The sequence below is a fragment of the Blastocystis hominis genome (genome assembly GCF_000151665.1).
Source record: "Blastocystis hominis, Singapore isolate B (sub-type 7) whole genome shotgun sequence assembly, scaffold_2".
Classification (NCBI taxonomy): domain Eukaryota; class Bigyra; order Opalinata; family Blastocystidae; genus Blastocystis; species Blastocystis hominis.
In genome coordinates, this window is record NW_013171827.1 from 1,321,537 (window position 1) to 1,345,718 (window position 24,182).

The window sequence follows — 24,182 nt, forward strand, 5'->3', positions numbered from 1 at the left end:
AAAAATCACAAGATAGATCAAGAGTATTCAACGAGGTGATCCGCTTTTGAATGAGAACCTGGATGAAGGGAATCACGCTCTTTTCCGTCAGCAAGTTATCTATTGGTCAATTTGCCCCCCAACCCAAACGCGACAAATCGATCTGAACCAAACTCGGAAAATCGTTCTCTCGAATGAACCGCGTGAACAGCTCCATATGGCCATCATTAAAGTCGCAATCGGGGAAACTCACGTCATCAATGGTGTCCAAGTTGAAGCTGCTCGGGTCTTCGATCATCTGCTGCAGCACCGTCGCGACTGCGTCTTCCGACGAGTCTGCCTCCACATACGCCGGCTCAGCGGACTGGGCGGCGCCGCCCGCGTCCATCGAGGGAACATTCGAATTGCTGTAAGAATCGAACTGGCTGGGCTGAGAGGGCTGGTCAAACTGCCCGTAGCGACCGAACGAGGCGTCCGCATCGTCGAGCTGGGGAGCGAACGAGTCGCGCGGGAGCGAGAAGTCGTCGGGGATGGGAGGAATCGGCGGGTTCTGCTGGATCTCCTCGATCTCTTTCTCGAGTCGCATCACCGAGTCGCGCAGCTGGTTGATGTAATTGTCCTTCTCCTGCAGCTGCTTCTGCAGTTCGCTCTGCTGCGCCGAGTTCGCACGCGAGGATGCGCTGCTATTCGAAGCTTTCAGCTTCCACGAATCGCGTTCCTGCGTCATGGAGCGGAGCTGTGCATTCAAGTCCTGCACTTGCTTCTGCAGTTCGCTCTGCTGCGCCGAATTCACGCGCGACGCCTCGCTACTGCTCGAGGCTTTCTGCTTCAACAAGTCTCGTTCCTGGGTCACAGAGCGGAGCTGCGCGGTCAAATCCTGCACTTGCTTCTCTGCAGCGGACGCGCGGCGCGAGATTTCATTCACGCGCTTCTCATACGTCGACGTCCGCGTGGACAACTCGATCACCTTCCGCTCCGCCTCGTCCGCTCGCCGCTCCAATTCGCGTTCCTTCGACGTGTTTCGAGCTGAGCTCGACTTCTCTTCCGCCTCTGCTTGGAGCCGATTTCGCTCGTTCGACAGTTGAACCACCGTCGCGGACAGCTCCTTCACTTGTTCCTGCGTCTCTTGCAGCTTCTTCTCCGCGGTGGTCGCTCGCTGCAGCAACTGCGACGAGCCCGCCGTCGACGCGCTCTTGTTCTTCAGCTCTCGATTCTCATCCGCCAGCGAGCGGAGCACCGAGTCCAAATCCAGCAAACTCAAACGCAGGTCGGTCACCGTGCTCACCATCTCCACCACTTGCGCGCTGCTGTCGCTGGTGTACGTCGAAATCAGTCCGTTCACCTTGGTGGACATCGCGTTCAGCTTCTCCTGCGCGCTCTTCATGCTTCCAGAGAGGTCAGGCTTCGTGGAGGACATGCTTCGCGTCTGCATACTATCCAGCATCGCGGTCACGCTCTGCAGCTGCTGTCTCAGCGCATTTACCAGACTGCTGGCTCCGTCTGACGAGTCTGCGCTGCTAGGAGCGGAAGGGGATTGGGCAGTGGCTGCTGTCTGGTCTGCCATTGCCTGGCGCAACTCACTGTTCTCCTTCATATACACCGCGATGTCTTGCCGATTCTCCTCGAGCTCCTTCGTGGCAGACTGATAGAGCTGCTGGTATCGCTCCAGCTCCTTCGACAAACGCGCCGTCTCGTCACGGAGCGCGTTCGACTCCAATAAAGCGCTGTTGTACTGTTCTTTCGCCACGTCGTACCCGTCGACCAACTCATTATACTTCGTCACGGTCTCACGAAGCTCCTTGCGGCAATCCGCGAGCGCATCCTTCAGTTTCTTTGAACCCGTCCCCGGGACATAGGATGCTTCATACTCCTGCAATTTCTCGATCAATGAGAAATTCTGGGAGCGTAGGGTAGTAACATCCTTGACCATGCGCGATAAATCCTCTTTGAGGGCTGCTAACTCCTGCTGCGCTGCTTTTCTTTCTTCGCTGTTCTTCGTTTTTAGATCATCCATCTCTTTCTGCAGAGATGAGACCTTTTCTTTGTAAAACGCATTATCCTTTTGAATGGACTGCACGTAGATATCTAAAAACGAATTCTTCTTCGAACTCGACATCGTGTTCCGTTTTCTCGAATAATTAAAAATATCGTTACTCAAAAATAGCCTCGATTTCTGGAATTGACGCAAACAAACAAGTCAAAGGAATAATTCATTATACAGAGAGTGAATATCATAGAGAGAATAGTCAGAGGAGTAGCGCAGCGCAAAAGTGAAGAATTCTACATCACGAGTCCTCTCCCAGCCAATACTCTTCAATCTGGGTCCTAGAGATTCCATGTACTGCTTTTCAACACAGCAATTGTCCAGAAACAGCGACTTATCCTTCGTCCGAGTCCATTCCAAATAGGGGTTTCTCATGAACAGAGCAAAGTAGCAAACGATCCCCAGCGACCAGAGATCGCTCTGCAAAGTATGGTCTGCCTCGCCAACATAAACATCGGGTCTTGTATAATCTAGAAATGAGAGTAGGAATGAAGGAATGCATCTGGTACCGCAGAGCGCATGATTCGAGCCGCTAAATCCGAAATCTAGGAATCACTCGATCGCTCCTGCCCTCACCACAAAGCTTGTAGATGATACTATTTTCGCTTCGTAAAAACTCGGTATATTCACTGAGAAGGTCCGAGTGAGGAAAACTATTCCGGAAAACTAATATATTCTCGGGCTTGATGTCGCGATGCACAATCATATGGTCTTCGTATAAAAACAGCAAAGCATCGAAGAGTTGCTTTAGCATCTGAATGGCTTGAATCTCGGATAAGCAGCCGTGACACTGAATGAAGTCATACAACTACGGGTAATAATGCAATGGAGGCAGTACACTGCCATTCGGTGAATACTCCAGTTCAATGATTCGACAGAGCGTTGTTTTTCTTGTACAATAGCAGCGAATAATATTGGGGTGGTGGCACTTTGCGAGAATATCTCTCTCGTTACAAAAGGCATTGGATCTTGTCAAAATGGGATCATAAGCGAATAGAACTTTAATACAAACTTCTTTTCCATCGGACAATCGTTCTGCCTGATAGATAATAGCCGTCTTTCCCCTAGCACTCAAGTGTTTGATGAAAACGATACGAACCTATCTTTTTCTTTATGCTATATATCGTATTCACGTCCTTTTCCATTCTCTTCTCGATATAAATCCGGATCCAGCTTTTTAGAGAAGAGAGGATATCCATGCACATTTGGTACCCAAGAACAATACAAAGACCTGCTACTGTGTACTTTACAATAGCATTTCTCATTATTGCAACAAAACAAGTAAAACAATAATCAAATTTCCAATTGCTCCCCTTAATCTTCCCATTCATTCTAATTTCTAAATCCTGTCCCGCCCTCAGCACTTCGAGACTGGTGTGCCTCCGATAGTGTAGGAAACCTCCCCTTCATCAATTCCTTCTTCAGCGTGGTCTGGTTTATCACATCCAATCAAATCCCTACGTTCATTCCAATCACCCCTGCAGAATTATCCTTCCATTTACTCGGAGCTGCAGGCTTCGGCTCCGCTTTGGCCGAAGGCAAATTCATCGGCAAGCAGGGAAAACTTCGGCAATCCATGGGGTTTGGCTTTTCTTCCGGCTCTTCATACGAGAACTCAAAGCACTGCTCGAGATACGCCTTTTCGTCCTTTTCAATTCGATGCTATGAATGAATGGAAAGGAAAAGAATAAACTCGAATTCGCTGGTCTTCTCGTTTCATTTGTTGCTTTGCTTTCCTTCGAGCGTGTTCTCGTTTTTTCAATTTATCGAATAAGGCAGAATCGATTCGCCCAGGAATCACCGAGAGAACGTTCAGTTCCACCAAGTGCACGATCGAAAAAGCGGGCATGTGGTTGAGAATAATGTCTTTTCGCCCATCAACGACGAACTCCATGTCATCGATTTGATTCACCGAGGCGGTGATGAGTGGCGGCAGCTCGTTGTATCCGCCGAAAAACGAACAAAGACAGCGGAAACAAAGAGGAAGCAAGTGATACGACAAGTTCGAGGGCACTGTGTAGTAATAGAGAAGATCGACATTGTTTTCTCTCTCCTTCCCATCGAAATCAAGCTCTTTCTTCTCACTTCCATTCGAATTCGAGTTTGAGTTTGAGTTTGAGTTTGAAATTGAAATTGAATTTGAATTTGAATTCAAATTTGAATTCACTCGCTTCGAAACGAATTCTTCGAGTTGACGACGAACCATCTCGACTACGCCTTTCATCAGCACTTCGCCCGCTTGATCCATATCGGATTCCGCTTCTTGCAGCTGTTTCAACTCCTCTTTGGCGCAGTTCAATTCATAGGAAGGCGAGTTCACTAAGTAATGACAGAAGGAAATGTCTTCGATTGGAGCGTCCGCGCGCGGGATATTCACGGAGAGGTAATGCTGCAGGCGGGGATTCAGCACGGAGAACGCATTCACGCAGGTGGAATGGCGAACTACGAGCTCCATCGTGGTCTTCGCGCCCTCTTTGATTCGATTTCGTCTGGAGAAAAAAGTGACCGGACGCAGAGAGGAGGCGCCGATTATTTCAGAGCACATGGGACATTTGGTGTACTCCGTGTTTTGCTGCCGGAAATAGTACATAATGCATCCTAGGCAGAAGATGTGACCGCAACTCGTGGCACGGGGCACTGAGTATTCCATCAAGCAGATGGGACAACAGTCACCGTCTTCTTTGCAACATTGCAGAGAGGCCACGTCATCCCACACCACCTCCTTTTCTGGGTTTGATACATACCGTTTTACGTCACAAAATTCGTTTAGCACGATACGGAAACTAGAAACTGAAGAGAAAAACGAACTCCCACTTTGTCTGCGCAAACTTTCGGTTTTTCTTTTTATGAAACTGCTGCTTCGAAGAGTGGTGGTAGTGAGGACGACTTTCGGAAACAATGGGAGAGAAAAAGAACCCCACTGGGCTTAACTGTGCCTGCTGGTCCTCTCCCACTCGGTTAGACCTTTTTCCTGGCATACTTCTAAAAGAAGAGAAAAAAGTAACACTTTTCCTTTTTTCTTCATGAGTTCTTTGACAGGATTTATTGTTTCGATTGTCTCGTCAAGGGGAATACCATGTGGATGCTATTCTGTGAAAGTAACACACCTCCTTCCGATCTTACCCGATTAGGTTTCTTACAAGGAAAACGAAGCGGACCTCGGCCATATGAAAAAGAACACAAATGTACACCTCGGCCGTTTTTTTCCTTTCTCTGAGAGCGAACTTGGATCGAAGCTGTATCATAAACTCGAAATCAGTGTTTTTCGTCGCAATCACACATATTCCAATGCGTTTTCGTTGATGTTTTGGATGAAGTGTAGAGAGTTGTTTTCTACCGTCTCGCTTCCTATCTCTAATTTAAATTTGAGTGGTAACGATAAATGTCAGACGAAAGAAATACCGTTATCCGTGATTCTACCATACTTTCAAAAAACTAGCTGTTTTCTTACGGTCCGCATGCAAACGGTGTATTCTGATTCTGTTTTTCAACTTTCCAATCCAGAAGGCCACATTCCCATTCTAACCTCGTTTGAGATGATTCAAGCCCGTCTAACCGAAGGTGAATGGAAACAGAGATACATAGGCGCGATTGAACTTCCAAATCGTGACGTCTTGTTCACGGAGCCTCTTTTCGGACTCACTCCAGGTTTCTTTTCGATCTTTCCTTCATTTCCAGCGTGGAAACGGAGGTTTTTTGTGGCCTTCAACCCCGAATGGCTTCGCCAGAAGTTCGAAGTCGTTGTATACAGTCACAACGACGGATTGCTTCGCTTCGTAGCCAGCGGCACGTTCACCTTCCAGTTCTCCAGCGAGCTCAAAGAGCTCTGCGTTCCGGTAGTTTTTTCTTTTTGGTTTTGAACGGCAGCTGTTCTCGGGAAGGAGGCGGATCGGAGAGGTGTCTGTCGAGCTGAAACACGCTTTCTGCTGCTCGGAATATACGCGTATGGAGGTTTCTCACGAGAGGTTTTGTGATACGTTTACGAAGTCTGCGGAGTCGAGGGATGCGATTTCGGAGGGGTCACCCAGTGAAGAGGATTCGCCGTATTTGTGTTTTGGGGCGGTTTAGACGTAGATCCTCTCCGCGGAGACACTTTGTGAAGGTTCGTGAATCATTTAAATGAACTGTTTGTTGGAATGGCGTGTATTTGGTTGAAGATATGTTGAGAGGATATTGGAATGAGCGTTGATAGGTGTTTTGCTGAGAAATCAAAAATAAAACCTATTATACGTCTCAAAGAGCACTATTGTAGACAGAAAATATAATATGATAATCACATACGCCGTAGAGTATTACCGGAGTAATAACGAAAACGCTCGCTTATTTTCATTTCAAATAGGATGCAAGGTATACTTACATCCTAGCTATCTTAATACAAATCAAAAGATATCGAATAGTTCTCTGTACAAGTGAATGAACACGAGACGACCAACTGGGTTGTCCATCAACTCTATAACAGTTTGTTTCCAAAATTTTCAATTCATGTTCGAGAAACTACAAATCGAAAATGAATGTCAGGCGTTTCATTATTTTGAATTGCAGTTTTCTCAATAAATATACCCACTTTCTGCAAAGAATCAGAATGGTGAATACCTTTGTTCGATTTGGAGTCATGGCCGTAGCCATGGTGCTCTCGCGTTTTGTAGATACTTCAAATCCTGACATGCTCATGAAAGTAAGAATTGCATATGTAGTGAGCGTTGTTTTAAATGCTTCTATATTTTGGTACATCCGTACTCTAGTGAGAAGCAAGCATGACGATACGAAGATCTACATCGTTCGTAAACTATTGGGACAGGAGAACGTCGAGGAGACGACCTATTTTGAAAAGGAGGAGCAAGTTTGTTCTCAGTCCATCACAGGTGCAGTTTCTGGTGTTGCGATGACTCTGGGACTGATGTCTATGAAGTTGGGACTGCATTACGGTATGGTGATGCAAATTATTCAAATGCCTTTTAATCTGTGGATAAACCCTCTTTTCCAGATGTACATTTTGAAGAAACCCGTTGATCATCCTTGGGACGAGCAAACTGAAGTGTATTGAGTGACCGAGCAGCAGTAATGAATAGACCTATTGGAAAGATGAGCAAGAACGAGTCAGTGGAAGGTTTGAAGAAGGAAATTCAGAAATGCTGGGACGACGGTGAAGTAGCGACCTATGATTCGTTGCTTCAGTTGTGCTCTCTGGCGGGCGTGAATACTGCAACGGAGGTTTGACATCTTATCTCTTTCGTTAGATCTAGCACGGTTGGACACCCCTGATGGTCATCATGGGCAATCCTCTAGGTGATATGAACGCCATTGACACACTCGTGAAGCTGCGTGTTTCCATCGACGCTCAGGATGACGAGGGTTGGACCTGTCTGCACTGGGCGGCGTATCACAACAATGTGGGAGGAGTCGAGAAGCTAATGGAGACGGTGGGCTCGGTTCCGGTGCTGAAGCTTCTGACAGTGAAGAATAAGGAAGGCTTAACAGCGCTGGAGGTGGCGAAGAAGAACGGACAGTTGAATTTCGAGAATTGGCTGCAGGCCACTGTGAAGTAGACAAGTTGAGGGAAGTGAAGTGTAGGGATGAGATGTCGTATCTGGAGGATATTGGCCAGAGTGTTGATGATTCTTTGAAGAAGCAATTGCTTACAAACTAAACGAATTTATGAGGGTGTTTAGAATTTTGCTGTTTGTTCTGTATACCTATGCAAACTGATACGCTTGATGAGGGAAGTAGTGTGAGGAACAATTACGTGGGCTTGGATGAATACAAAGTTGGTTTTTCTGCCGAAGTGGAGGAATTCTTTTCTCAGCGTATTGGCCAAGATGAATTTTCCAAAATATGCAAACTCTCATGCCAAGCACCTCCGTATCTTTCACATTTCGCATTTTCATCATCTAGGTACACTAGCATTCGTATAAATGTATTATCCACAACTAGAGAGGAGGCAGTAAGAAAAGAGAATATTAATAATGGGTTAGTTGGAGAAAGTGAAAAACTTGCTGATTCCTTTTAATACAATGTTGGAAGGTGAAGGGAGAAAACCCGTCGTTCCGATTTTAGATGAATCGATCAAGGAGTTTATCATGATTCCGCCTGCAGAACCTAAATGCCCACCCATTGATTCCCTGCGGTTGTTACCTATTGTAGACTATAGTGGTAATGACGAATTAGGTTGTTATTGACCGTTTATGTGGAGAGAGTGTTTTGCGAGGAAGCAACATATTTGTGAAAGGAATTCAGAGCATGGAGCGGACCTGCACAAAGGGAGAGCGTGTATGCATTGTGGTAAACATCTGCAACACAAATCTTCCCCGAGGTTCCGATTTGGGCTTGTATGATGGTAAAAACATGTATTCTAATCTTTTTTTCCCTGTCGTAGCATCATTGGCGAGGGCGTTCTCGAACTGACTCGAAGCGAAGTGTTTTCACTTGAATCAGGTCTTGCAATCGATCAAATCCATCGATCTTCCTGTTTCCTTCCTGTTTCCTTCTCAGCCTAGTCGATTTACCACCCCTCGAATCCCTTCCCAACGATCTACTCATGCAGAACTTCCCATCGCTCATCACATCCCGCATCCTCGATCCTCAGCCCGGCGAAGCCATTCTCGATTGCTGCGCTGCTCCAGGGAACAAATGGTCCCATTTATGCATGCTGATGCAGGACAAAGGGCTGGTTTTAGGAATGGATCGAAGCCGAAAGAAAGCCATCGACAATCTTCTCGCTATCAAACAAAAATTCGGATATCAAAGCCTTCAAATCCGCTATCTCGATATGACCAAAGTGCGGATTTGAGGATCAGGGTTGATGATAGGGCGTGATGAGTGAAGAAGAAGAGCAGAAACTCTATCGAGAGGGAGCGGATTATCGCATCCCCGCGGGGAACGACGCGGCCGTTTCGCCATTGGAGAGTAAATCGTTCGAGAAGAAACTCCGCCGCATCATGAAACAGAAAGAGCGAAAACAAAAACAAAGGGAGCAAAAACAGGGCAATGCGAGCGTTTCATCCGTCGAGAAGGAGTCTGCGATTCCCGCGGTTCTTCCCGAGCGAATCATGGAACGCTATCTTAACAGTCGCAAACAGAAACAAGCGAGTGTCTAGGAATTGTGTCACTCTCAGAAAGCGGAACACAACCAGCAGGAGAAACGCCTTCTCGACTCCACGCTTTCCCCCGCGGTTCCGTTGCCCCTCCAGCACCTTCTTCTCGCCGGGATAATCGCGGGGAGTGCGAAGCTCCCCGGCTACCCGCGGGAAATCTTCGATCGTGTGCTGCTGGACCCTCCGTGTTCGGCTTTGGGTCTCCGCCCGCGGTTATTGCACGAAGTGACGATGAATGATTTGATGGGGTATCGAAACTACCAGCGCCAGTTTATCGAAGTGGCGGTGCAGCTGCTGCGTGTGGGGGGAACGCTGGTGTACAGCACGTGTAGGAGAGAAGGGGGAGAGTGAGGGCAAGGCACGATCGACCCGATGGAGAATGAAGAGAACGTGGCGTTTATTGTGAGGGAGTTCCCGATGCGGTTGGTGCCGATTGAGGCGGAGTGGAGATTTGGGAAGGCAGGACTGGAGAATTGTGGGTTGAGCAGAGAGCAATGCGAGTGGGTGTTGAGAGAAAGGGGAGATGGAGTGTAGGATGGTGCAGCGGTATAATATGACGGAGAAGTGTAATTCGATCGGCTTTTTCGTTAGCAAGTTTGAAAAGACCGCTTCGTATAGGGGAAGGAAGTAATGAATGTTTGTTTGGAAAGAAAACCTTGTTGCATGATATGGGAGTTAGGAAAGATTGATTCTGATGTGGAACACGCAAAAGGATATCATTATGGAACCTTTGCTGGGAACATAGCGAATTCATCAAGAACTGTGGTATAATAAGGTAGTTTTATGTTTGTTGTGAAATATTACAAACAAAATGAACATGTGAGTGAGAAAATGGCTAAAAGTCTGGAAAGCCATATTCCTTGTCATGAAGAATAGTTAGAGCTTAAGATAACGAACGAATTGAAAAAAGAAACAAGGTTGTGCAAACACTAACAAATCAAAGATTTTCTATGTGCATAATCGGCAAATACAGAATTGTTCTATATTGGAAGGTAGTAAATAAGAAAGAGTGAATGGAAATGGAAGTCATCGTTTTTTTGGTAATATTACCTATGCGGATAAATTCAAAATGACTAGTTATACATATCCATATATGTACTGGAAGAAGGTGCGAATTTGGTGATCGATTGTTTGGTAACCTAGACTTCTCATACATGTTGCAAATGATTCCCCATATTCCATATATTTATAAAATCGGCACATCTTTAGCTTTCCTATTTATTCCGGAATGTTCGATAGAATTCTGAATCTTTTGGAATCGTTTCCTAACTTTTCATAATTTATTTATTTGATAGAACTAAGTTAGTGATAGTGATAATGAGCATTATTTTCCGTGATCCTTTCTTTGATAACTTTGATGATCTGCTGGTTTCGACCTTCCCCAAGCAGCATGACTTGGATTCTTGGTTCGGTGATGGAATTCGTCGTGATGTGATTACTCCGTTCAGTGGATTTGGCCGAATGGACATGAAGGAGAACGAGAAGGAGTATGAAATGAGTGTGGATCTGCCTGGAATGGACAAGAGCGAAATCAAGATGCATGTTGAAGATAATGGACTTGTGATTGAAGGAGAGAGAAAGAGCGAGAAGAAGGAAGAGAAGGACAAGTGCCATTTCTGTGAGCGCCACTTCGGTTCTTTCCATCGTGAAGTATCTCTTCCGAAGAATGCGAATGTGGATGGTATTAACGCGATGTATGAAAATGGAGTTCTGAAGGTAGTGATTCCCAAAAAGGAAGAAAGCGCCCAGAAGAAGCAGATTTGCGTGAACTAAGTGACGTGACGTGATGTAATGTGATGTGATATTGATTGTTTGTTTGTTTATAAACTAACAAAAATGTGGTGTGAAAGATCGATGCTCTCTGTTGAAACTAAGCGCAATCATACATGGGTTGGACTGTTTCGATTCCTCAATAACACTTTAATTACAATGCTCTATGACACTTATATTCAGGAATATCCATACTTTACCAATCCTTCAATTTAAAACAACACAATACTCTCTACTGTTCACATAAATGGGTAAACTCCTTTTGAATCTTATACAACTACATCAATAAGATGCTAGTAATAATCGCAATCAATGTTTTTCCGACTCAATGTTCACACTTTTCTTTCATTTGAACTACTCCTTTATTTCTTTCGTATTCCCTATTACTAAGGAGCATAATGAAGAAAGCAAAAGAGGTAATATTTGATAATTACACTAGAAACACTTCTATGCCTTCGAAGAGGGTAAATAGGAAAAATGTATGGATTATAGTAAGCATTCATTCTAGTTGGAAGCAGAGAGAAAAAGCCTTCCTGTGTTTGCCTATCGGAAAGACATTATTGAATCAGTAAAGAATAATCCCACTACAATTATTGTTGGAGAAACAGGAAGTGGAAAAACAACTCAAATTGCCCAATACCTGCTAGAATCTGGTTATTTTAAGTAAATACATTTCTTATCGATTATATATAGTGATGGTGTTATTGGAATTACTCAACCGCGTCGTGTGGCTGCCATCACTGTAGCCAAGCGAGTTGCTGAAGAAAGAGGAACAGAACTTGGAGACGAGGTTGGCTACAGTGTTCGATTCGATGAATGCACCTCAATGAACACTTGTATCAAGTTCCTAACAGATGGAATGCTCCTTCGTGAAGCCATGCTGGACCGTGAATTATCCCAGTACGCATTCAATCAGAAAAACTAAAATTTCAGATATAGTGTGCTAATCCTCGATGAAGCACACGAACGATCCCTTCAAACCGATATTCTGTGTTCTTTCATCCGCTATGTACAGCAAAGCCGAAAAATCCGTTTGATCGTGATGAGTGCCACCATTCAATGCGAACTATTCGAAAATTTCTTTTATCCAAACCACTCTGGATCGAATTTCCCAAACCACATCATTCAAATCAAAGGCCGCACTTTCCCCGTTGAGATCTAGTCTTTGTTTGGAATGAAATAAACGATAGTTACACACCCACACCCGAACCAGACTATTTAGAAGCTGCTTTAATCGCCATTCTCCAAGTACTCATTCATTCTCTTCTTCTCATTCTTTCAGATCCATTTAGATCTTCCCACTGGCGATATTCTCGTGTTTCTCACCGGTCAAGAAGAAATTGAATCACTGGCAGAAATGCTGGAAGAAAAGCTTCCTCTCTTCCCGAAAGACGCCAAATCGCTTCTGATTTATCCACTCTACGCAGCCTTGCCTCCCGAACAACAATTGGCCGTGTTTACTCCCACGCCTCCCGATTCGCGCAAAGTGATTCTGTCTACGAACATCGCGGAATCGTCGGTGACAATCCAAGGCATCAAATACGTCGTGGACAGCGGTATGATCAAAATCCGCGTGTCGCAAACGACCACCGGACTCGAATCGCTTCTCGTCACGCCCGTTTCGAAGTCACATGCGTGGCAACGATCGGGACGAGCAGGTCGTGAAAGTGCTGGGAAGGTAGATTTGATCAAACGATGAGACGCAGTGCTTTCGCTTGTTTCCTGAAGACGCGTTTCTCGCTCTTCCTGAAGACGCAGTGCCCGAAATTCAGCGATGCAATTTGAGCAGCATGATTCTTCAGGTGTGTCGTGGGTTATTGAATGGAACATAGCTGAAAACGATGGGGATCGAGGACGTTTTGGGGTTCCACTATCTGCAAGCTCCTTCGCGCGATTCGCTCAAACGATCGTTGGAGCAGCTGCTTCTCTTGGGGGCTCTGGATCGCCGATCTGTAATGAAGAGGTCTGGTTTGGATGTAGGGATCGCTGACCAAGCTGGGGAGAGAAATGGCGCTGCTTCCTTTAGATCCGCTATACTCCCGCCTGCTGATTCTGAGCAAAGAATACCACTGTTCGGCTGAGGTAGATGCGGATATGGATGAATGATGGAAAGATTCTGGATATCGTGTCGATTCTGTCTGTGGAAAATGTCTTTTATTCTCCACGCGAGGAGCGAGAGAAAGCCAACGTGTCGCACAAACGATTCGCTTCCGTGTATGGAGATCATTTGACTTATTTGAATGTCTTCCATGCCTATCGGTAGTCACCCATTTGGACATATCAACAATAGAGAGGAAAAAGGGAATGTTCAGTGGTGTCATGATAATTATATCAATTCTCGATCGATGAAGACTGCTGTGGAAATTCGCAAGCAACTCGTTGGCTATTGCCAGAAAATTGGAATTGAAGAAATCGTAACCTGCGTTGTGATTTCGTTGATTAGAGCTGCGAAGGGGAATTCGATCAGGTTCGGCGTTGTTTGGCTGCTGGAATGTTCGTGCAGGTTGCGAATCGAGTGAAGGAGGTTGTGAAGAACAGTCGGTGTGAATATCAAACCATTATAGGTCACAAAACGGCAGCCATCCATCCAGCCTCCGTTCTTTTTCAGAGGAAACCATACCCTGATGCGATTGTTTATACCATATCCAAATAGAGAGAAGGAGGGCTGTCCTTAACGGAGCAGGAGCTTGTGTACACGACAAAGGAATACTTTAGAGGAGTAACAGCGATTGAAGCAGCTTGGCTTCCTGAGCTGATACCTGAATGGTTTAGTTCGAAGAGTAATTTGGATGTTTGTTTGATAAACAGTGTGCATTCTTTATTGTAGAATGAGAGGAAGCGATTGGAAAGATAGGTGTTCAATTCACTTTGTTTAGATATAATAATCACAATAATAGAGAAGAATCACAATGCCATTCACAGTACTATGTTTGTCATGTATAAGAAATACTGGTCATTCATTCATTCAAAATATACTCAGATAACATCAAGCACAGAATGAAGTGATATGTTTGCTTTTCTGCCCTAAATTGCATTTTGGTTTTGACTCACTATACAATCTTCCATATTCCACAATAACATCATTATTATTACAATAATGTGGATGATTCTAGATTAAAGAGCAATCGTGTCAAAAGAGAATCAATCCCTTCACACCAATAGCCCCAATCAACAATACTGAATATCTATTCTCTTAAATCTAAATAGTTATATTTATGATAATATGCTAAAAACAAAATACACTATTGGTACTTGCTTTCTAAAGTGAATTGCACAGAAATGGTACATTCTACTTAGTATCAATATAATGCGTGAGCAAGTCCTCATTATTAACTGCAAGGATAATTGTCTGAACAAGAAATGACAAAAACGTAAGAAAGTCAAATGTATGGCTTCTGAGCTGAGTATATAGATATATAGTGCATAAAAGCAGCGAATTTATCGAAATACTAAGAAAATCAAAGGGATGAAGGAATACAATCTTTTAATGTATTCTCTTCATTTCGCAACAGAATAAAAGTGAAATAATTGTGATAATGAATAAAAATGAGTATCCCGTCCATAAAGAATAGGAAAAGAATGGTGATAACCATTGATTTAAAATAGTCCATATTTCGATGCAAAACATTGTTGATTTTGCCAATTCTGTTAGTAGTAACTATCAAGTAGACAGTTCTATCATTCAAATTGTTCAGGCATGCTTGGGGAAAGCAATGAAACCATATGGCTGGATTTCACTTATATTGAGTAATGGAGAATGTGTAGTATTGCAATTCGATAATGAAATATTCATGAATCAAGGATTTGTGGTCAATGAACAGAAAGTGTTGAAAGTGTTTGGAAATCATCAAATTGGTGCTATTTCATATAATGAAGAACAATCCATAGAAATAGTAGAAGGAATCGTGGATTTAGATCATGGAAGTCGATTTGAAGGATTGATATTGGCAGAAAACAAGTTTGGAATTCCATTTGGATATGGTGAAATGTATGATGATGATGGATTCTTGGTGTACAAGGGCATAATGATCAATTGGAAACGATTTGGATATGGAACGAGTTATCATGATAATGGATGTATTGAATATGAAGGATATTGGTGTGATGATAAGCGATTTGGAAGCGGCATTGTGTATGATCGATCAGGTAAATTAGTGAATGAATGTGAATGGTATAACGGAATTGAAAGCGATATTGATTATGAAGGAGATGGAAGCAAACCAATGAATATGGGAGTGAAACATTTGAAACTGAGTAACAATTGTGTATTGGTTGATTGGGATGTTTCATTGTTGTATAATTTGGAATCAATCGAAATCGGCAATGAATGTTTTGAATCAGTGCAAACATTCAAAATTGATAGATTGAATCAATTGAAAAGCCTGAAAATCGGAAACAATTCATTTACTCAGAGAAAGAATGAAGAGGATTATGATAAATCGAAATCATTCCACATATTGAATTGTGAATCATTGGAATCCATTCAAATTGGTCGATATAGTTTCAGTGATTTTGGAGGAGACTTTGAATTGAAAAATCTACCACAATTACAATCCATTCAAATTGGAATAATTGGAAGTGAATCATGCAATTTCAATGCTAATTCATTTGTGCTTCGAGGTATTGATATGATATTGAATATTTGAATGATGCATAGATCTTCCAAATCTACAATCCATTACATTAGGTGATTATGCATTCTATAGATCCTTATCGACAGTAATTGAAAGTATTGAATGAATTGGATTGAAATGATTGATGTAGATCTTCCATCATTAGAATCCATTCAACTCGGTAAATATGCACTTGAAGGAAGAGATTATTATTCAAGTTCATTGATAATGCGAAGTAATAATGAAATGATTCGAAAGATATGCTTTGTAGATCTTCCAAATCTAACATCAATCACTTCTGAAAAATATAGTTTCTATAATCCTCGTTGGGTGACATTGGAAAGTATTTCTGCATATTGAATATTGATAGTATTTAGATATTCCAAATCTTCGAAATGTCAAACTACCTAGTTCATTCAAGAAAGTTCGATCGAGATCAATATTGAGTATAGTTTGATTGATTTGATTTGATTCATAGATGTTTCTTCGATTCTGGTTGATCTTGTAAATCAAATGACTGATTCCGATTCCGATTCCGATTCCGATTCCGATTCCGATTCCGATTCTGATTCTGATTCTGATTCTGATTCTGATTCTGATTCTGATTCTGATTCTGATTCTGATTCTGATTCCGATTCCGATTCTGATTCCGATTCCGATTCCGATTCTGATTCTGATTCTGATTCCGATTCCGATTCCGATTCATATTCCGATTCCGATTCATATTCCGATTCCGATTCATATTCCGATTCCAATTCATATTCCGATTCCAATTCATATTCCGATTCCGATTCATATTCTGATTCATATTCTGAATAAATAAAGTGATAATATGCAGTTCTTTTTTAGATGATTGCATTTTCAATTGTTTGTTTGTTTGTTTCAAACTCGTTACCATCATTCTCTGGTTTTTGACTATAGATTTATTCATCGATTGACTCTTTTCCATCATTACAACATAGATTGAATTGACTAACATATTTTAATTCTTTGTGTAATCGATAATGAAAATGAAATAGAACTGTTGGGAAAACAAAAAGCTAAATGGATACGAATAGGTTTGATCCAATATTCAAAATAGAAATATGTTATACGAAACTGATTACTTAGACGATTCTTAACAATTCAACAAATCCTATCAACAGGATAGTCACATAGAGTATTGAGATTGACTAAGTTATTTAAGAACGGAAATGAATGTCAATAGAATTTGTTGTTTCGATTTGATTTGTGTATATTGAATGAGAATAACCTACTATTACTAAAAATGAAAGATAATGGAATTGTCTTGAATTGAGATGTGAAATGAATTGTTCAATAGTTTTCGTATTAACAATAAATAAATAAATTGAATAGTTTGAAAACGATAGAACAGAATTGTGTAACGGAAAAAATTAGTGAACTGAGAATAGAGAGTTTCAATCAATTGATTATGTAAATGATGAGATTTTGAATTTGCTTTTACCTTTGTGCTTTGCAATTATTCATCACAATTCCATTTTCAAATTCACCTATTCATCAAAGACTTTATTCCATTATTGTATTGAGAACGAAAGTGTGTGTTGTTTGTTGTTTCATCTCAAACCTATTATCATCAATTCACACATAGATATCACTGTACTATTTTTATCATTGATTTGATCACATCCATTAAGTTCATTGTTTCCGATAAATACTCATTTCTTATTCTATACTACTATTATTTACACTCTATCTATTGAATAATATCCATTTTCACTGAATAGATCAATCAATGAATCTTGTTTGTCAAAATTACACTCTATGTGTTATCTTTCATTCCATTCGTTCATGGTGAATTGAATATCCAACTTATGACTCTCCTATTCAAACAATCATTCACAGTTGTTAGTCTTTTACAAACATTCAAGTACAGTTATCAATATTACATGATTTCTGTTGAAATGTTATGTAGAATCTGTTTGTTTATCAAACCCATTGTTTTGATATTAGTTCTTTAACTCAACTCCATAATATTACGAATTAACAAACAATTCCTTATTTCTTTTGTGATTATTCCAATCCTTCTCTATCACTAATCATTGAAACTTAGTCATATTTCTTGAAATGCTGAAGTCCAAAGTTTATTCATAAATGATAAATCTCCTCATATTGATCTGATGCTTTTTATTCAGATTTAACTCTACTTAAGAAGCATTCTGAATTCATGGTCAGGATCTCTTCACTTCACAGCCCTCAGCACTATGAACGATCAATGTTTGCTCAACGATTGTTTTTCCTGGATTCCTTACCACATTCCCATACTTCAATTAGCTGCAAACGATACAAAACCATAAATTCCAGAAAATATCCTGACTTTTGACTATTACCACTCAAATACAATCCATTCTTCTCACATATCCAACATACCACATATCATTCATCCTTCAATTCCTTCAACTATCTCTTGTATTACAACAAACACGCTACACATACTCTCTAATGTGCAACAGAAATGGGGGGCAATGATTCCCGAATACACGATCCATACCCCTCTTTATCCTCAAAAATCTCCAATTTCTTTGCTTGTTCGGCCACATTCATACTTACCGAATAATATGAATCAAAACAGCCACTGATATCCGTGAATCTATCCTTCAAGAACTTGCTTTCTCCACTCTTCGTCTCCGCGTAAACCTTCACATAGCAGCACGGAATTCCCATATGCGTCTTCTTATCCATCACTCGCAACTGTCCAGACTTCACAGACAGCGCCACGAGCAGCGAATTGTTCAGCGAATAGCAGGCTTCGCGCAGCGTTCCGTTCCGCACTTCCACCAAAACATTCTTCTCCTGGTATTCTTTCGGAAGCGTGTAGCAAAACTCGCCCACGCCATCGACTTCAAAAGGCAGCTGGACATGCTGCGTGTAGTTGGGACGAATGAAGAGCGACGAAGACTTGTTGAACACGAAGGGATTCAGACTGAAGAGCAACTCCACATCCAGCTCGTAGAGATTGATGTCTGCCTCGCGTAGATTGTAGTAGTGCAGCGTAATCACCTGATTCGTGGATGACACTTCGAGTGAACTGTCCATATTCATTTGTAATCGTTTCGATTTGAATTCATCGCGAGCAAGGTCCGATTCGTCCCTGATTTCGAAGGTCTTCTCGACATCCATTGTTCCATCCACGCTCTTTACCATCGAAGAAATGTTGCTGAATAGATTTCGCCAGTACAGAACTGGATAGGACTCATAGCGAGCACAGATCTCGCGAGCCTGCGTCAAACTCTCCGTGAAACAATCGAAATACGCGATCATAGAATCGACCTGGACGTTGCAAACGCAGTCTGCGCGCGAAACAAAGCGGCCTTCTCGCTCTTCACAGACAAACTGTTTAAACACAGAAAGGGCGGTCATTACACGATCCTGAAGAATCAAATAATACACCAACAACGCGTAATCATTGCACGTGGGCTTCTTTTGCATCAGATACTTCAAGAAAAGCTCGTATTGCTTCTTTAGCTTGTCGTTCGGAATGTTCATGCTCTCTCCTAAGCGGAAACAACGATTATTCACGTAGGGTTTGTACTCGCGAATATTGAAGAGTCCCTCAGCCACTGAATCGATTGTGAGCATCGGCGAAGAGAATGCCAATCCAACACGCTTCCTCATTCTCATTCCCACAAGATCCTTCGTGGACTGCAGATCGTGGTGTTTCACTCCGAACTTCCAGATATCCTCGTTATAGAATCAAATTCGACTCAGCTCGGCAACCAGCTTCGTAAAGAACGAAGCATTGGACAGTCTGCCCAGCACATACTTCCATTCCAGCTCCTGAGCATCATGTGATCGAATGGAATCAAGCAGAACGTCCTCCGAAGCGTTGAGCGCTACATCTTCCCACGAAGTGACATCAAGCGTCTTCGCCTCCTTCACGCAGTGGAGCGTCGTGAAGGAAGGAGAAGCGACAGCGAGGATGGTCGCCTTCGTTGAATCGATGATGTGCGCTGGAAGATGCTCAAAGTCTCCCACCTTCGGGAAATAGAAGAAGCGAATAACTCAACGTGCAGGTGCTGAAGGCATCGATTGTCTTCACCTCGTTCACCAAAGACTTGAAATTGGATAGAGGGTACGATCCCCGCGGAATCTGATACATGATCTCCACGACTTGCTGGATGGGCGCCACATTCGTAATGACAATCATACAGGTGTACGAAACTCCCGCGACGAACTCGTTGGTTTCCATGAAACGCTCCACTTTCTTCCCGTTCACTGTCTTCCAGTGATTGCTGTTATCGATGTACTTGGTCAGCACCATGAGAGGACAATCCGCAGGCTTTGTTCCCTCCTTCAGCATTTTGTGGAACACGAACACGGGCGAATTCGTGACTAACTGCGATTTCTGTAGGTGATAGGCGGCTTCTTCACTCTGAATTCCCAGCACAGACAGGCAGAATAATACTTCCGAACCAGAGTGAGTGCAGAGAATGAAGTCTTTGGAGAGGAAGGGACAAGACGAGCCGCTGCGCAAATGATGGGCAAAGGACGCCCAAAACGCTGAATTGGGAACAAGACTCACAGGAGAAAACATTTCAGTGCTTTGGTAATAATATCCCTCTTGATACTCCTTCGTTTTCTCTAATCGTTCGTAGTGATGTTCTACACTCTTCTTCATTTTGTAAGTGTCAATGTCTTCCATTCGATCAGCCGACTGAGCAATGAATCGATGAGATGGCATGGCATCCATCCGATGCATTCGTGGAGCGGTCATCGGAGGAGGCATTGGCATAGAACAATAATAGACTGCATCAGACATAGACTCAAAGTCCATGCTCCCATTACAAGCTCCAAATCTCATCATTCTTGGTTGATTGAAATCAATAGACCTCATACACATCATTGGTGGAATAGCTCCATAAAGCATTGGCTTTGGTCGACATAACTCTTCCATAGGACGAGGAATAGAGTCACTAAGAACTTCTTTTTCTTGCTCAGGTGGAAGCACAGAAGGCGGCGCATTCCAACTCTTCAGATTCATCGCACTTTGGAAAATGGAGGCGAACGCAAAGCGAGATAGAGGATTGTGCGCAGCATTATTCTTCATTCCAAGTTCGATTGCTGCACCTTTTCCTTGGACATTAAACTGGCCAGCAAAGCGCGCTCAAAAGCATTCAGACGCTCAAAGAATTGGGGTTGAAGGAAGCGAGACACATCGCCCCCAGTAAGCCACACATCCAAAAATGATTTCTCGACCTTCGATTGCAGAGAAGAAGCGAGATATGCATCAAAGAAGGGACGGTCACGGAAATAGATGAAGACATTCACTTCCGAGCAGTTTTACTTGTTGTACAATCGCATCTTTTCCTTTTCGTTCATTCTGTCCCACGAAAAAAGGAACGAGAATTGCTGTAGCCTTGAATCGTCCAACAACACCTTCAAAAGCAGCCATACATCCTCTAGAGACGCCAACACTTGCATCTCTGACTTGCTGTCAATCGACAACGGTTCCTCCGCCGTTACTACCGATATCCGCTTCTCCTCCGTGTAATTCTTCGAGGGATCCAGCGATTCCTCCAGCTCTTGCTGCTGAACCATCAGTGAAACACGGTCATCCTCGCTCCCAGAATCGAACAACACAGTGTCCAAGAAGCGGCCTTCATCCACTGCAACCACTTCAACCTCGCATCCATTCTCCTTGTAATCGCTCAGATCGATTTCTGCTTTTCCATCTACCATTTGGATGTTCGGCAGCAAACGAGAAAACACACGGATCGTCTCACGACTATCGCGCTGTTTCATATCCTTCGGAGCAACATCCAACTCATCTCGTGTCTTGGAAACGCAGGCTCCTGGACGTTCTTCATGCTTTTCTGCAAAGTTCGTTCCAGCCAATGCCTCCTTCGCTTTCGTCGTCGTTTCATCCACTTTGATCGGATTCATCAGCAATCCAGGAGGAGGCAGCATGTTGCCAGGCAGCGTTCGATTCGCTCGCTTTCGTCCCTGGATGTAGTCGTACTCTTCTGGAAGTTTACAATCATTCACGATAAGAGAAGAAACGGGATCTAGCTTAATTCGCGCATAGGAAAGATTGTTCAGATCTCGGATGTGATTGCCAAGCATCAAACTCTCGTAGAACGACTTGAACAACACATGAACGTGTGTAGATGGTGTGGCTCCATAAAGCTGGATCGTAAGATGCTGATCGTTCGGCGTGCAAATCATTGAAATGGGAGCATTACTCAGTTGCCGAGCCCAGGAACCAAAGAACGCATAATGTTCAGTAATGTTTATCTTGGAAGCATGATAAACGCTGATTCGAATGGTGTACAAGGTTCCATTCCTATCTCGAACATACAACACATATTTTCCAGGCTTCAGATTGTGAATCAAAACATAGCCATCGACCCTTGCCAAACAAGATTGCAAGGATTCAATTTCGTCCTCGCTCTTCCTGATACGAAATTGAGTAAGACATTCGAGTGTAACTGTGGAAGTAGTATTGAAATCGTATCCGAATCATTTACATCGGCTAATACAACTCTGAAACAAGCAATCACACTTATTGCCAGTAAATCATATTTGATCACGATTGATACGGTGATTTTTTGTTCGAACTATGAACAGGTGCTAATGGGATTCACAAGCACGCCGAAATTAGTAATCGGTGCAGACACGGCACGTATTATCAACATTCCAATGAACAATTTCGTGCCTACCACACTTGTGAGTGGTTCGTCCGTGATTACACCGACAAAGACGAATGCACAGACGATTTAAGTGGTTAGTAGTGTCGCCACTATGATCACACATTACTTTACAGGATTGAAGGTGAGCGTGGTTGAAATGTAAGAGAGGGAATCAAGACCAAAGTGAAAGGCAAGCCCGCCAATTCACTTTGGCAAGCGCACATGGAACTTGTTGACCTTGTCCTTTTTGTCCTCTCAGAAAATCAAAGATTTCCCCTTCTCTAACCCCTTTATTTATCCTCTAATGAACTCTTCAATTTTGGTATGATCAAAGACCACACAGTAGATTTTAATTTCGATGGTTCCAATGAGCGGACCGACACAATGACCATCGATGTTGTACCTGTCGACTCCGTAAGGATCCATTGAATACAAGAGCAAGTGCTATACTTCGTAGCTATTTTGTTCACAGATGGTTTGAAGTATGTGCTTAAAGTCGGCTAAGTAGAACGAGACTGATAGAGGCATGTTTTCAAAGTCTTTTAACATTCTAGTATCTGGATCATCGACGAACGAGTTGATCATGTCGAATATGGATCGCCCGGCAATTTCACGTCGTTCTTCAGTTATCCAGTAGTTCATTTCTATTTATGAATCCATTATTTCACTTTAATCTCTGTTGGACTGATTGTGATGTCACTACCACTATCATTTTCGGATTTATTCTTTTCGTTGTAAACACATAGACAGCTACAGCGATCTTTGCATTTCGAGTCTAGCACCAGTTTGTGGTTCTTCCTCTTACTCATCCATTTCCATATCCCTTTCAACCATTGAATAAAGCGGTTCATTTATGAATGAGATCAAGGAACTATGGAAACCAGCAAAACGAAGAGGTGCCACTTGAGTGATCATCAGTGGATTCAAACGAAACATATACTTCATCGATCTTATCGATTTCTCTTCCAAACAACACAAATCGATACAAGAAGTGTTAGGAAGACAAAAGAGTACCGGATTCTACAAGAGTCGTGGATACAAATATGTCCTTGTATGTATTGATGGATATTCGAAATACCTGATGACTCGGCGATTGAAGAGCAAGAGTGCCACAGAAGTCACTCAAGCAATGAAGGACATCATTCAGACATATGGTGAATCACCAAAGCATATTTGCTCGGATCGAGGTACCGAATTCACCAATGCGATCTTTCGTACCAACATCTTGAACAAGTATGACATCACCATGTATCACATGGATTCAGCGAATAAGGCAGTACTAGCTGAACGAACAATTCGAGATATCAAGAATACATCATGGTTCCATTCAATCAATGGAAAGGTGTATGGTTTGATTTGATCGATGGTGCAGTTCGTAGACATAATGCAAGGAAGAACAGAGACATCGGATATACACTTAATGACATTTGGCTTGACAACAACAACAACGATATCTTGTACATGGAGAAAACAGAACCATCCAACATGACAGCAAAGGACACAACACCTCAATTCAAGGTGGGTGATTATGTTGGAGTGACACGAAGACCTCGCATTCTGGAAAAGGGATCATTGACGATCAAATGGTCTCAGGACTTGGTTGAAGTTGTTGATATTGACGATCACATCATGCCATTGATGTACGAAGTGAAGAATGTGGAAAGCGATAGCACACAGAAGTGTTATGATTGGGAACTACTGGCAAGCAAATGCAAACCACAACCAGCACCACCCATTACTCGATCCAAGAGTGGTAAAGAACCTAATGCATTGAGAGAGGCAGCAACATCACATCGACCCATTACGATCATACAGAAGATGAAGAAACAGAAGAAACAACAACAACAACCTGGCTCAAGTGTTCGAAAACGATCGTGATGCTCTTCACACCTCCCAGACATACAAGAGAAAAGATATTCGCGAATACAGAGATCGTATGACTCTCCCTTGTCCAATCTATTCCATTTATCAGTTTTGTATGGGAAAGGGTCACAAGATTGTTGAGTGTATCGATGAATGGCACATGGAACAATCACAC

At 42.8% G+C, this 24,182-nt stretch overlaps 9 protein-coding genes; 4 read left to right on the forward strand and 5 right to left on the reverse strand.

The window, feature by feature from the left end:
* Positions 1–106: 106 nt before the first annotated feature.
* GSBLH_T00002827001 (uncharacterized protein) lies at positions 107–2,095 on the reverse strand (the record flags this gene model as incomplete). Its single annotated transcript, XM_013041345.1, has 1 exon — positions 107–2,095. One exon carries the CDS (start codon positions 2,093–2,095, stop codon positions 107–109), a length of 1,989 nt encoding a protein of 662 aa, XP_012896799.1.
* Positions 2,096–2,264: 169 nt separating this feature from the next.
* GSBLH_T00006505001 (uncharacterized protein) lies at positions 2,265–3,288 on the reverse strand (the record flags this gene model as incomplete). Its single annotated transcript, XM_013041346.1, is given in 6 exon segments — positions 2,265–2,304; positions 2,322–2,493; positions 2,533–2,568; positions 2,600–2,831; positions 2,862–3,087; positions 3,119–3,288. The coding sequence occupies 6 exon segments, from the start codon at positions 3,286–3,288 to the stop codon at positions 2,265–2,267; spliced, it is 876 nt and encodes a 291-aa protein (XP_012896800.1).
* A 3,304-nt stretch (positions 3,289–6,592) lies between these two features.
* On the forward strand, positions 6,593–7,569 carry GSBLH_T00002828001 (uncharacterized protein; the record flags this gene model as incomplete). XM_013041347.1 has 3 exons in its annotated part: positions 6,593–7,060; positions 7,093–7,234; positions 7,267–7,569. Exons 1-3 carry the CDS (start codon positions 7,008–7,010, stop codon positions 7,567–7,569), a joined length of 498 nt encoding a protein of 165 aa, XP_012896801.1. The 5' UTR covers positions 6,593–7,007.
* A 691-nt stretch (positions 7,570–8,260) lies between these two features.
* On the forward strand, positions 8,261–9,465 carry GSBLH_T00002829001 (uncharacterized protein; the record flags this gene model as incomplete). The annotated part of the gene is made up of 4 exons (XM_013041348.1): positions 8,261–8,367; positions 8,397–8,488; positions 8,518–8,798; positions 9,211–9,465. The coding sequence occupies 4 exons, from the start codon at positions 8,261–8,263 to the stop codon at positions 9,463–9,465; spliced, it is 735 nt and encodes a 244-aa protein (XP_012896802.1).
* Positions 9,466–10,431: 966 nt separating this feature from the next.
* GSBLH_T00002830001 (uncharacterized protein) lies at positions 10,432–10,923 on the forward strand (the record flags this gene model as incomplete). XM_013041349.1 has 1 exon in its annotated part: positions 10,432–10,923. The coding sequence occupies one exon, from the start codon at positions 10,432–10,434 to the stop codon at positions 10,885–10,887; it is 456 nt and encodes a 151-aa protein (XP_012896803.1). The 3' UTR covers positions 10,888–10,923.
* Positions 10,924–11,264: 341 nt separating this feature from the next.
* On the forward strand, positions 11,265–13,711 carry GSBLH_T00002831001 (uncharacterized protein; the record flags this gene model as incomplete). XM_013041350.1 has 13 exons in its annotated part: positions 11,265–11,363; positions 11,393–11,547; positions 11,578–11,784; positions 11,818–12,045; positions 12,075–12,132; positions 12,167–12,562; positions 12,591–12,686; positions 12,717–12,836; positions 12,865–12,966; positions 12,998–13,143; positions 13,175–13,298; positions 13,328–13,516; positions 13,565–13,711. The coding sequence occupies exons 1-13, from the start codon at positions 11,283–11,285 to the stop codon at positions 13,709–13,711; spliced, it is 2,049 nt and encodes a 682-aa protein (XP_012896804.1). The 5' UTR covers positions 11,265–11,282.
* Positions 13,712–17,943: 4,232 nt separating this feature from the next.
* Positions 17,944–19,136, reverse strand: GSBLH_T00002832001 (uncharacterized protein; the record flags this gene model as incomplete). XM_013041351.1 has 1 exon in its annotated part: positions 17,944–19,136. One exon carries the CDS (start codon positions 19,134–19,136, stop codon positions 17,955–17,957), a length of 1,182 nt encoding a protein of 393 aa, XP_012896805.1. The 3' UTR covers positions 17,944–17,954.
* Positions 19,137–19,208: 72 nt separating this feature from the next.
* Positions 19,209–19,815, reverse strand: GSBLH_T00007085001 (uncharacterized protein; the record flags this gene model as incomplete). The annotated part of the gene is given in 3 exon segments (XM_013041352.1): positions 19,209–19,516; positions 19,523–19,548; positions 19,571–19,815. Coding segments are annotated over 3 exon segments (579 nt in total).
* Positions 19,816–20,795: 980 nt separating this feature from the next.
* On the reverse strand, positions 20,796–21,680 carry GSBLH_T00006506001 (uncharacterized protein; the record flags this gene model as incomplete). The annotated part of the gene is made up of 1 exon (XM_013041353.1): positions 20,796–21,680. The coding sequence occupies one exon, from the start codon at positions 21,678–21,680 to the stop codon at positions 20,796–20,798; it is 885 nt and encodes a 294-aa protein (XP_012896807.1).
* Positions 21,681–24,182: the final 2,502 nt, after the last annotated feature.